Source organism: Haliotis asinina, chromosome 7 (genome assembly GCF_037392515.1).
Source record: "Haliotis asinina isolate JCU_RB_2024 chromosome 7, JCU_Hal_asi_v2, whole genome shotgun sequence".
NCBI lineage: Eukaryota > Metazoa > Mollusca > Gastropoda > Lepetellida > Haliotidae > Haliotis > Haliotis asinina.
In genome coordinates, this window is record NC_090286.1 from 38005424 (window position 1) to 38019605 (window position 14182).

Here is a 14182-nt window from a genome sequence, read left to right on the forward strand (position 1 = left end):
TGTGCTTGTGACATATGCCATCGGTGGGGGTTGGTGGTTTCATCACTAATTTTGTTATTGATTCTTTAAGATGTGTTCACGACACAGTAGGATTTGTCTCCAGCAGAGGTTTCCTGTCAGAGACATGATGCCTAGATTTACAGATTTGCAAAACAGTGTGACACAAACATGCGTGATACGTTTCCGTCATACTACAATATAAGTCGTTCACTGTTCGCGAGGGGGCCATGGGCTCATGTACCCTCGAGGTTTGTTTATGTTTGTTTGGAACATAAAGAAACCTCGAAAGAAATCAGAAAATCAGAAGCGACAATCATGTGTGAGGTAAGATAAGGATATTTAGATGTACAACACACCACACCTGGGGTATGGGGTATTAGTGCCGGTCAGCTGGCTACATTTTACATGGGCGATGGGTGAGCTTAATTGTCATGTTGAAGACCCTGGTTCCATTCCCCACTTGGGTATAACGTGTGAAGCCCATTTCTGGTATCTTCTGCCATGATATTTCTGGAATATTGCTCAATGCGACGTACAACGGTCATCCATGCAATTCACTTTCGTGCACTCTGTCGTTAGTGTGTGGACTATCCGTGACGGTGAGAGATGTAGCCATTGTTCATAACATTTAGTGTCATTCAAGCCGACCCCTGCATTACCAACGCACCTACAACTTTACAACGCAATTTCCACCTGCAGTGGGATGTGTCATGTTCAGCATCATGTTAAAGTCATGTTATCGTTGACATACAACAGGAACATTTGGTTTGGGTACAGGTTTATAGGTACTGTTGTTGACTGTTGGGACGGTTTGTTAGAGTAATGGTTAAATCGTCCGCTCTTCAAGCTGAAGACCCGGGTTCGATTCCCTTCACAGGCATAATGTGTGAAGTTTATTTCTGGTGTCCATGCCGTGATATTGTATGAATGTTGCTAAAACCGGCTAACTCACTCACTCGAACCGAGTGGCACATATACTAACTATATACAAATATTCTGCTTGTCATGTCTCTATAATTCCAATACTGAACATCCCTCTGAAGGACCGCAGTCATCACAAGTGCACATACATGAAACATACAACCAACACATCATAGTATGTTTAATCATTTTACAGTCATGGCAGTTTCTATATGGAAACGGTGCGGCAGCCTAGTGGGTACAGTGTTCCTTCATCCCTCTGAAGGAATCGCGTCCCCAAACTGGTAGACGTGTGGCCGCCTCCAGTGTATTCAATTGCTAGTCCTGGAATACTCCCGGAAGGCAGATGTTCCACATGGTAATGACTCGGGAAGGCACTATCATTCTGTCAATGATATAAGATACCTAAACCAGGGTAAATATAACGTTGTATCTTTAGACAAAAATATTTTTCATAATGTTTGTAATTCAGGGGACTGTGGGTTAAAGCGTTGTGGTGAAGACCGGGCTTCGAGTTTTCAATGAGTGAATCCCATTCCTGGTGACACCGCTGTTTTTGAAATATTGCTAAAGCGGCATAAAACTCAATCCACTCACTCTACTTGAGGACAGAGAGTGTTGTCCCAATCTCTACTGGTTCACGGTGTTTATGGGACCGCCTTCTCTTCCTCCTCCTCTTCTTAGCCTTCCTCTTCTTGGAGTGGGTGCACATCTGTAACAGAAACAGCACCCTCCATCATCCCTTTTACTCCAGCTGAAGCAACCCATGAAGATCTGGTTAGAATTGATATTCAGCAACCTGTGCTCGTCATAAGAGGCAGTTTAATGGATCAGGTGGTCAAAATATTTATATTATATATTTTTTTCATGTTTTTTGTAACAAATGATCGTTCTCTGCAACTGTTACCTTGTCAGGTGACATGCGACATGAGGTTGGATCTTCATAGTAAGGCTATAAAGTAACTATAATAGGTCAATGCATTAAGGTGTCGTGGGCTAGAAGTAAGAGCATTAGTTCGTTACGCCGACGACACATGTTCGATTCCCATGCGTACAGTGCATAATGCCCTTTCCCAATGTCCTGGCCCTTGATATCGCTTGAATACAGCTAAAAGCGGCGTAAAACCCAGCCCTTTACCAATTGTAGTTGTGCTGCGCGTTATGGATGCAGTGCAGTCTTTAATCCTCCTGGGGTGGTGGGGCTTTTTTAGTGGTATAAAGCTCCGCTCTTCACACTGAAGACCCGGGTTCGATTCCTCATGTGAGTACAATGAGAGAAGCCCATTTCTGCCATGATAGTGCTGGAATATTGCTAAAAGCAGCGTAAAACGAAACTAACTGACTCTAGAGAACATGTCACTTACATCATGACAGATAGGGTGTTCTTCGTCGAAACACACATGGAACTGACAAAGGAAGAGGAGTTTGTCGTAACCAGGGAAGGCGAACGCTTCGAACAGGTCACTGCGCCACGTCAAGAGATCCGTCGCAGGGAAATGAATCTGGGCGTTGTCGGTCATGCATCTTCAAAAATATTAAAATAAATCCAGTTTAGGAATCGATCATTTGACATGGGATCCGAGATAATGGCACGTTAGGCGTGAGTGAAGCTTTATCCTGCTTTATCAACATTGTAGCTATATCACTATTGTCGGCGTCAAGTTGTCATCGTTATCTTGAGGCTTAGACAAGGTCAACGTAACGCAGGTCTCGTATCTTCAACATATCGCTAAAGCCAATTAACACTTTTCTCGTGGTGACAAAACGTAAAAAGATATCCATGCGTACAGAGATTCGAACGCACTGAAATAGGGTTCCATCGTGCCAAAATACTACTACTACTACTACTACTACTACTACTACTACTACTACTACTACTACTACTACTACTACTACTTACAGCAAATTGCAGTTACTCGGACAATTACACCACAGTGGATCTATATCAATTTGAAGGACTTACACTAAGACAGTAGGTTTGGTGTAGTCATGCTCAATAAGATGCTTCTAGGTAATTATTACATATGAGACCACATACACTTTTGTCCCTAAACACATGTATATTAATAATTACCCATTTTCATCAGACATCAAAACATGATAACGGCTGTCAGGGGAGCTGACGGAACAGTTGAAAGGTGCGATAGCGCTGATGCCATACTCTGAAAAACAAGTATTTTCATTACACATAATGGAAAATGTGATTATACTCATACGTAAATATTCATGCACGTGCGTGCTTAAATAGGTCGAAGTCGGGGAATATTTTGAAATTATGTGACTACGTCAGTGATGCACAAGCATATAACATTGTGATTCAGAACTCGGAAAAATAACATTCAAAATAGGGAATATTCCATTTTGTGAGCATACCAAATGCCAGTGCTATACCAGAAAAAGTAATGTATATCCATACAGATGAAGCATGTCCAAAGGATTGGAATAAATTGTCACACCTTCCCTTAATTTCTCTCCATTATCTGTTTCCTCCATGGATTCCCTACCTTTTTACGAGAACAGTAACAAATAATTTTATCTTGCTCTTGTGTATAATAGGGATAGCAGTAATCGACAGGTTTTGTATCTTGTCAGCTATTATCAAAAGTAACGTTCGCCATACCAAAGAAGTTAGAAAATGGGCGGTCAAACAATACTATGTACACATAAGAGCTTGGAACATTAGTTTTTAAGTATGGTTTCACGTCGCTTTCAGTAATATTCCAGCAACATCACGGCAGAGGACACCAGAAATGGGCTTCACTCATTGTACCCATATGGGGAATCGAACACGGACCTTCGGCGTTACGAGCGGACGATTTGCTACCGCAATGTCCTGCGTTACCCATTCAGCAAAAGTTCCAGAGACCCTTAATCAACATGCATGGTGATTTTTTAAAAAACAATTACATTTACAAATCAAAAGCTGCTGAAAACACACTGTCACATTCACAATACCGGTATACAGTCCGAATTTATATGAGTTGATTATGTATTTCTGAGGACACCGATATTTTTCTTCGGAAGTTTATGCGATAGAAAGCATCCCGCATGTCATCGCATCCCAAGTGCTTAGACCGATGCTCATGATGTTGATCACTGGAGTGCTGAGTGCGGCGTTAAACAACAAACAAACAAATCATTTATAGATGTCATACCGACTTCATTGTTGAGCTTCATCTGCAGTTGCACCTGCTGTCCCAGAGTGGCGGTGGTGACAGGAACAAGCTGGTAAGGGTCGATGATGTCAAAGCTGACGGACAGCTTACTTTCCGCCAGTGTTGTTGTCTGGTTTGACGGCCTGGTTTAGATGACAGTGACAAAAACAGACGAGAATCATCTAATACTCAGTGTTCCCCCAACTAAAATTTATAGCATGAACTGCGCAATGATGTATCAGTCACTTGGTCATTTGTAACTTCTTTCGCGAATATAAACATAGGCACACCGCTCTTAAAAGATTTTTCTCTGTTTCAAGAAACCTTTACGTCCCTGTAGTGTGTCCTCTTGATGTTTTCATAACATATTTCATCAGCTTAATGTACTTTATTACCTTACCTCTCTTCTTCAAAGGACAACCGTCTATGTGGTGTGTCGTCTTGATGTTTTCATAACATACTTCATCAGCTTAATGTACTTTATTACCTTACCTCTCTTCTTCAAAGGACACTCGTCTATGTTGTGTGTCGTCTTGATGTTTTCATAACGTCTTACTTCATTAATTTAATGTACTTTCAATTCAGTTCAATTCTTTATTGTTTGAAAGGGATACAAATAGGGATACATCTTAACAATGGCATATATGACCAACTTTCTCACTAATCAGTTATGTTCTTAGCAAAAATGCATTTTAAATAAATGTGGCTACATTTTGTTTTGCAAGAAAGTAAGAAAGACAGTTGGTAAGCATTGAATTGAGATAGAGACAGTTGTGGCAGATACTTGTTTCTTAGATTTTCATACACAATACAAATAAACATGAAATGGAAATTCGTCTTCAATAATGTAACAGAATAGATATAAACATAGGGTATTCTCCACAGACGCATATCGTCCACGGTTTATTAATTTATCATTAATCTAATATATATAAAAACATAGCGAACATTCCAGTAGCGAAGGTGAGCAAGATAACACTCTCCCTGAAGCAACGACTTAAATTGACGATATGAATCTTCAACTTCCATTAATAGTTAAATGCCATTCCTGCTTAATACATCAATAGTCCGCATACGAAACTGACTAATAAACATATTCACATTGCCAGTTGTCTGTGATAACTAAATACAACCAAACCCATATCTAAATAGTAAGGTGTGAATATGAGATGCTCACATATTACATACTTAATTACCTTACCTCTTCTCTTGATATTGTTATGACGTACTTCATCCCCTTAACGTACTTCATCAGCTTACCTCCCGCCTTCAGTGGTAATACGTCTCTGTAGTGTGTCCTCTTGATGTTCTCATGACGTACTTCATCAGCTTACCTCTCGCCTTCAGTGCTAATACGTCTCTGTAGTGTGTCCTCTTGATGTTTTCATCACCTATTTCATCGGCTTACCTCTCGCCTTCAGTGGTAATACGTCTCTGTAATGCGTCATCTTGATGTTTTCATCACCTATTTCATCAGCTTACTTCTCGCCTTCAGTGGTAATACGTTTCTGTAGTGTGTCCTCATGCTTTCATGACGTACTTCATAAAGTTATCTCTCGCCTTCAGTGGTAATACATGTATGTAGTGTGTCCTCATGATGTTTTCATAACGTACGTCATCGGCTTACCTCTCGCCTTCAGTGGTAATACGTCTCTGTAGTGTGTCCTCATGATGTTTTCATCACCTATTTCATCAGCTTACCTCTCGCCTTCAGTGGTAATACGTCTCTGTAGTGTGTTCTCTTGATGTTTTCATCACCTATTTCATCAGCTTACCTCTCGCCTTCAGTGGTAATACGTCTCTGTAGTGTGTCCTCATGACGTTTTCGTAACGTACGTCATCGGCTTACCTCTCGCCTTCAGTGGTAATACGTCTTTGCAGTGTGTCCTCATGACGTTTTCGTAACGTACGTCATCCGCTTACCTCTCGCCTTCAGTGGTAATACGTCTCTGTAGTGTGTCCGCCTTAGTGAAGTCGCACGTGACCTCAAATAGGACATCGTACGCCGAGGACGTGACTGGGAACTCCTGGAACTTGAACCTCCACGTCATTAGGTTGTCTGAATGCTGACATGAAACATTCAGCGTGAGATAACACTAACATTTTTTTTTCGTATCAGAACACCTGGGACTCACCAAACCGTACATCCACATGTAAAACACCTTGGGTGTATCGTCATCTCTACTTAGTTAATTGCTGGTTTCGTATAAACGTTTGTGGAGGAACCTGGGTAGGATGGTCTGCAAGAATGTCATGTGTCATATTTGTTTGTTTGTTTGGTTGTTGCTTCATTCTGCACACAGTAATAATCCAACTATCTGGCGTCGTCTGTAAATAATCAGGTCTGGAATAGGCAATCCAGTGATCCACATCATGGACATCAATGAACATGTCAGTCAAGATAGCAAGTCACATGTGACTAGTCGATCCCATTAGTCGCCTTTTACCGCATGCATGGGTTGCTTCAGATCCATTCTGACCCTGATAGGTATCAGATAGGTATCTGAGGTATCAGAACAGAGAGCGTAATACTGCTTAAAAACCCATTATATGATCACACTATAATCGCCTTTGTCTTTACCTGGACATGAGGTATATTCCACTTAATCAACAAATTTAATTTAGATTTAATTGATAATACCTGAGTTTCTCCGCATTTCGGTTTGTAACGGTCGCCGTCTTTTCTCACTTTCAGCGTAGCCATTTCTCCTGGCTTAAAATGATCAAATATCGTCTGGTCACATGTTGCAATGGAGTTACCTTTCTTGTCGACGGCAGTTACTGACCGGTAGGTGGTGTTTCTCTGATTTGCTCTGAACACCATCTTGTTGACACCATCTATTTTGAAGCAGTAGAACTTTGCTAAAAGACAGACAAATAAATAAATAAATAAATAAATAAATAAATAAATAAATAAATAAATAAATAAATAAATAAATAAATAAATAAATAAATAAATAAATAAATAAATAAATAAATATAACGGCAATTTCAAACATCATGAGATTTGTTTGTCGGGTTTGAGCGCATTATAGACCGCTTGATAATTGGAAGGTGATATTATCTCAGGTGCTGTTAGACGTAACCTGAATCCACCATTAAGCAGACCAAAGACAAACCTCGGTTAATCATTATGAGTACTTGTAATATCACGACATAAGTAATCGTACATTCAGAAGCGCTGGGTGTAAGATGGTCACCATTAGCATCCCAGGAAATCATACCTAGTTTACTACGTTATTTTCTTACGAGACAATACTTATGTATGTGCACATGTTTGAATGGACCCACCTTCAGCTTTGAGTTTTTCTGAAAAGAAAAAAATATATATCCGTTGATACCATAGAGAACATAACATTCGAACAGGTACAAATATATCAGGGTTTATAGTAACATACAAACATATGTCATATTTGGGATTTCACTTTCCTAGTAAAGTACAAATTCTAGTACTTTTTTGGTTGAGTCCCATCCGGGATTCGAAACCGCACCCTCAGAGTCAGGCACCTAATCGCCAGCACCGTGTGTTGATCTAAATGACATCGTTGATCTAATAGGATTTAAATGACATCATGTAATCATAGGGTTTATAGTACATCAGAGTTGTGTGATGAGGTGTTCCTGTGATGCAGTGTTTCCGCATTGAAATTACAGTCAAAATACAGGTAAATCTTACACCGACCGTACCTGTGTCACACGACTGTCCACTCCAACCCAATAAGCAGCCATGTTTACAGATCCCAGAGGCAGGGTCACATGGCTCAGCTTTACAGTGGCACTCTGACGAGCAGTTCACTCCAAACATGTTCTTAGCACAGTCTAAAATACAAACGGCAGACATGCAATGAGGAAATATACATGTAAATTGATTATGACGATGTACATTGAAAGAAGTTGTTACTGAAATACCACATAGGGTCATGTTCCAGATCAACACTAGAAACATAGGATCATGCTCCGGATCAACATTAAAAACGTAGCATCTTGTTCCGGATCAATACTAGAAACATAGGATCATGTTCCGGATCAACACTAAAAGCGTAGGATCATGTTCCGGATCAACACTAGAAACATAGGATCATGTTCCGAATCAATACTAGAAACATGTCCCGGATCAATACTAGAAAGATAGGATCATGTTCCTGATCAACACTCGAAACATAGGATCATGTTCCGGATCAACACTCGAAACATAGGATCATGTTCCAGGCCAACACTAAAAACACATGATCATTTTCTCGGATCAGACACATATCATGAGAATCATATAACCATGTTTCGGGCAAACATTAGAAACCTATGATCATATTTCGGCAAACACTAGAAAAATATCAGCGTGTTCCAAAGTTTGTCTGCAAAATACCCGTGCTCGTGTTAAGTGAGGAAATATACATGTAAATTGATTATGACGATGTACATTGAAGGAAGTTGTTACTGAAATACCACATAGGGTCATGTTCCAGATCAACACTAGAAACATAGGATCATGCTCCGGATCAACATTAAAAACGTAGCATCTTGTTCCGGATCAATACTAGAAACATAGGATCATGTTCCGGATCAACACTAAAAGCGTAGGATCATGTTCCGGATCAACACTAGAAACATAGGATCATGTTCCGAATCAATACTAGAAACATGTTCCGGATCAATACTAGAAAGATAGGATCATGTTCCTGATCAACACTCGAAACATAGGATCATGTTCCGGATCAACACTCGAAACATAGGATCATGTTCCAGGCCAACACTAAAAACACATGATCATTTTCTCGGATCAGACACATATCATGAGAATCATATAACCATGTTTCGGGCAAACATTAGAAACCTATGATCATATTCCGGCAAACACTAGAAAAATATCAGCGTGTTCCAAAGTTTGTCTGCAAAATACCCGTGCTCGTGTTAAGTGTCTAGGACCTGCTTCATTGGGCGCTGATCCTGGATCTGCTGATCCTTCATCAACCGACCTGATAAAACCGAGATACTGTACAAAGCCGTGCTATGTCAGTGCAGTTCCCACAGTGTCACTTTGTTTCATTGCATAATAAGTGTTCTTGTACATAAATTAAAAATTATTTTCTGAACTGTATATTTCTTGTAATACCTGCTGGCTTTTGACATATGTACTGATATGACGAACCGCACGTGACCTTTGACCAAGAGGTCTGTGTTGAGGACCACACAGCACATTGAGTGCGGTAATTATCTCTCGTCGAAGAAAATGCAGTGTAGACCGGGCTCTGGAAGGATGCATGAAGTGGGTTAGACATGAACATGTGATAGAATCCGAAGAAGGTCTACACATGTATATTGATTTTATTAAACACGTAAAATCTACACATATGGAGAATTTACTTCTGTCATCTTCTTTTTTCATAAGGAACTCAACGTCTGGAAGTGTGTTCTTACTCCTTCATTTAGTTGACGAGAAAGTTAGCACTCCGAAACGTTGTGGCCATTGTGATAAACATGACATCCATTATCTATTTCCTACATGTGAATAACTTCTAAATTTCATTCAAAGACTTTTCTTCGAGAGTTCATGATGCAACAAAGTTTGGCTACAACTCTTTAGGAGAGGGCACATCTTATGTTCCCCTTACCATGGTTTATATTGACAATAGTTTGTATATGTGGATGACATCATTAGCCTATCTTTTTACTGGCGTGTTTAAACTCGTTTCCGTTGGTTCTAAATGTCAGTGATTTGGCTACGTGTATTTTCTCGCTTCTTTAAGATCATAACAGGCTATTACACCTTATCTTGGAAATAATCACACTGGGTTGCCAAATCTTTACGCTTTGGAAACCAAAAATGATATAGAGTTTAATCATTGACCATGAAAATGAAAGACACAAAAGAATTACGTTTGAATGTCAGACATCATAGCCAGTTTGCGACCATTTATAGCTGCATCATGTTTTATTACAATTCCGCTTGACAACAGGCATATACAGTAGCTATATATAACGTTAAATCTGTATTTGTGCAATGTATAGATTTTAATAAACTTGTAGTGTAAGGAATAGAGTTTTATGGATGTCAACTTTTTTATTACTATTGACATCCATAAAATCTCTCTTCCTTATGGGTATGGAGGATGTGGTGGCCATACTCGTCTGCTACACCTATCTGCAATATCGGGATAGAGTAGCTCAGTCATACAGTTAGATTGTATTGGTATTTGATCATATACGTAAGTATGCTTTGCTAACGGAAAATTGATGCCCAAATTATGCATCTAGTTCTAAAATATCGGAAAACCCATGCACGACATACAACGACGGGGACCCAACGTCTGATCATGATATCATTATTATCGATATACATGTATGATTATTAATAATTGACACATATAAACATTAAAATAAATGGTTGTGTACCTTTGGCTTGGGTCCAATTTGCAACGTGAACGCTATTGCCATATGTAATGTACAGACTCACCCGTGATTGCCCGAGATGATCCGTTACGCGCCAGAAATTGGTTTTAAGTTTGTCTATTCCCAACCAGTACTGCGTTCCGCTGTTAGAACCTGATACTGAAGAAGATTTGAGCACTTAAAAAGCCGTTTTGGGTGTGTTTCTCCATTGCGTCATTATGTCGATGATGAAAACCAGAAAAAAACAGCTATGTTTTACACTCACCTGAAAACAGCGTGTTTTCCTGTTCGCTGTTGATAACCCTGAGGCCTGCCCCCCACTCTTTACACTGAAACGTGGCCTGGCTGTACGAGACTTTAGTCGTGCCCCATCTGTAGCAGGATGCTTGTTTCAGCAGCCAGCCTTCCGGACATGCGTATCTTTCTGAAGAAATATCATATGAATAATTAATGCAGTGTTTAGAGAGGCCAAATATACATTAGCTAATAATGGACTTTACCAGCCTGACAGTGCCAGGGTCAGGTCCTGTCACGTTTTAAGCTGTAATACATAATATCTGAAAGGTTGCGAGATAAAAGAGTGAATGAGTATGTTTTTACACCGCATTTAGCAATATCACGGCGGGGGACACCAGAAATAGGCTAAATGGGCTGAAAAGTGACACGGAAGGCTTTTCCGTTCCTTCTTAGAACCATTCACACCCAACTAGTAACCATCAATATGTGATTTTGAATCAAAATGCGAAAATAAAATGTAGATTTTATTTAATATAGATTAAAATGTAATGAACTTGACGAGACTAGTGCATTGTCATTGGCTGCCCAGCATTGGTACAAACATCTTCAGCTTCGTGGCTCTGTGCTGTCATAACAGTCTTTGCCATGTTTGTGGCATAGTCCCATTTAGTACCTAGGCTGCGGACAAAGGATACCCGAACTGATAGTGAGTCTAACCAGACTGAAATGTCAGGACCTTCCACACTATCTCTGCAATTTATATTAATACGTAAAACATAATGATCGATTACGTTCCATTATCAATGACTAAACATCAACACTCGATGTGTACTAAAGTACACAAAAATGTCAAACATCTGGAAGGCAAATTCAAAAGTTTGAAAGGTCATAAAAATGAGACAAAGAAAATACATTCAATAAAATAAAATAGATATTACACGACCAACTATGTGAAATACGTTTGGAAAAGTTAATAGTCTAAACCTAGCAACTCAAACCTTGAGGAGCCATGAGTAGGGGATTGCTAAAACTATGTGCATGAAAACGAAAACCTAACTTGAACGCTGGTATGCTGTATTCACAATTGTACAATCGACTCAGAGATTTCTGATGGCTATGGAATGGTTTCGTCGTTTCTCTTTGCATTATACCTGATACAAAATTCTTAATCAAATACGGCCCTAGACCCTGATAATATTCGAACCTGGTATTGGAATGCGTTCCGTCGTTGTGATTTTCTGTTTATATTGTATGCACCGTAGTTAACAAAAATGTCGCGGACTGTTGATTAGAAGATGGAAGACGTTACCTGATGCTGCAGCTGCATGTGCAAAGGTCACAAGGAGGAGGCAATATCTCCACATCGTCTCAGCACACAGGAACATCATTCACTCTATGCTGCAGATTGCGTACAACGCAGACCATTATCAGCAGCTCTCACTAACACCCTATTTTAAGAAGCAGAGCTTTCACTGATGCATTGGATGGCTCTCACCTTGAACTTTGTCATACAATAGTCACATACAATGCAGCAGGACCTATAACGTTAACACGTCATGCACTAATGTCACCGTGTCAATGTAAATTCAAGGTCTTGTGATCATATAACCAACAACTTGTACGGACAGCTTTGTTCGTTTTAAAACGTGTGTGCTTATTGGTTCGGCTTGGATCATTTGGCAATCATATCACAACCCCTGCTACATGCAGACATTGTACTTGTCAGGCAAGTCACTACCTGCAGGTAGTTCAGGGTTAGTTTGACATAATTATCTCAGTAACCACGCGATAACAACACAGTCCTAGTGAGTGATCACAACCTTTGGACCCTGCCATCCAATGTGGTAGAAATATATATTTATATATATATATATATATATATATATATATATATATATATATATATATATATATATATATATATATATATATATATATATATATATACACACACACACACACACACACACACACACATACATACATACACACACACACACACACACACACACACACACACACACACACACACACACACACACACACACACACATACATACATACATACATACATACATACAGTCGAACCCCATTGTCTCGAACTCGGTTGAGACGAATTCTCGGATGTGTCGAACTGACATCTCGGTCCCTGCCGATTTCCTTATATTTATCATTATTTTTACCCTGATGTGTCGAACTAGATGTGTCGAATTCCCGGTTGTGTCGAACTCATTTTAGGGTCCCCAAAGGCTCTAACAAGTACAAATTTACCCTTTTGTCTCGAACTGTCAAAGCTGGTTGTTGCAACTGAAAACTTCAGTCGCGCAATCGGAAGTCATCCTCATAAACGTGCTACCTAAAGATCAAAAGTAACGATTAACGGACTCCACAATCAAGTGACATGTTTAACTACGCATCTATACACACATTGTCAGCACACTTACCAACTGAACTTTACTCAAACAATTAACCATAATTAAGTTGTTACCAGTGACACGTTGATCCCGGACCGACAGGATATCTCTAAACAAACAATGGCGCATGTTGTTGTCATGTGACAGTCTATGTTAGCGGTCATGCGATTTCCTTGAAAATACAAAATGAGAAGTGAGGAAAACGGAGTTGGATTATCTAAATTGATGTTTTGTTTTTGGTTTAGTATTTAAGGTGTAGGATCAATATTTTTAACCAGTACGGTTAGTAACATGGCAGGGCAATTCAGCGAAGGACCCGATCAGCCCGGGGGGATAACTGGATCGCATGTTACACCTAAAATGCGAAAATTATCTGTTAAGACAATAGAGACAAAATACGAGGCTGTCATAGATAAATTCCCCACATGTACACGTATGTACATTCCGATTCCGTTTGTATGAACTATACAACTTTTTATACTGACTGAAAATGAATTAGTGCTGTCAACTAAATGGGATCGCTTGTGAGTTTGCTAAATTATTCTTGTTCTTATCTCTTTGTATGTATATTTATTTGCCATGACGAATAAAGTGATTGAATTGATTTACATTTGTATATGTTGTAATTTAAAGATCAATACTGCCGTAAACGTTTATTGCAAAGATATATTGTTCGTATGTGTATCCTACTGCAAAATAACGATGTGTTAATATATATATATATATATATATATATATATATATATATATATATATATATATATATATATATATATATATATATATATACAGTATGGTTCAAAATTATTGAGAATAGCTAAAGCATTTCATATTATTAAACGAGAACAAATCAGATAAAATTGAATGTATTGTAAAGTGAACTGACCTTTTCATGTTGTGTAGGTAACAATTTAATATTTTATCAAGTCTCCTTGAGCTTCACGGCACAGTCTAAGACGGGTAGGCATACTTCCTATCAGAGAGGTTAGTGTCTCGTGAGTTATGCTGTCCCAGTATCGGACCACTTCTCTCTTCATGTCTTCAATTTTTGTCAACCCCTTTTGATTC

The 14182-nt window shown here is 39.2% G+C and overlaps 1 protein-coding gene across 4 annotated transcripts; it reads right to left on the minus strand.

Annotated features, from left to right (window-relative positions):
- Window positions 1-766: 766 nt before the first annotated feature.
- On the minus strand, window positions 767-13256 carry LOC137291900 (uncharacterized). Of its 4 annotated transcripts, none has more exons than XM_067823458.1 (13): window positions 12010-12298; window positions 10729-10887; window positions 10528-10622; window positions 9187-9322; window positions 7764-7895; window positions 7368-7385; window positions 6718-6938; window positions 6000-6142; window positions 4077-4219; window positions 2996-3083; window positions 2286-2445; window positions 1519-1633; window positions 998-1306 (listed from the first exon to the last, which is right to left on the minus strand). In XM_067823458.1, the coding sequence occupies exons 1-12, from the start codon at window positions 12086-12088 to the stop codon at window positions 1520-1522; spliced, it is 1488 nt and encodes a 495-aa protein (XP_067679559.1). In that variant the 5' UTR covers window positions 12089-12298; the 3' UTR covers window positions 998-1306; window position 1519. The 4 variants fall into 4 exon arrangements, with proteins under 4 accessions (XP_067679560.1, XP_067679558.1, XP_067679559.1 ...); XM_067823461.1 differs by lacking the exon at window positions 12010-12298 and adding an exon at window positions 13189-13256 and having other exon boundaries at window positions 1072-1306; XM_067823459.1 differs by lacking the exon at window positions 12010-12298 and adding an exon at window positions 13189-13253 and having other exon boundaries at window positions 767-1633.
- Window positions 13257-14182: the final 926 nt, after the last annotated feature.

Coding starts and splice junctions, on each gene's coding strand:
- LOC137291900 (XM_067823457.1), bottom strand. CDS start 12,088: ATGATGTTCCTGTGTGCTGAGACGATGTGGAGATATTGCCTCCTCCTT. Junction 9,323..10,527: donor ATCATCTCGGGCAATCACGG/GTGAGTCTGTAC, acceptor GCATCCTTCCAG/AGCCCGGTCTACACTGCATT. Junction 4,220..5,999: donor ATTACCACTGAAGGCGAGAG/GTAAGCGGATGA, acceptor CATCTAAACCAG/GCCGTCAAACCAGACAACAA.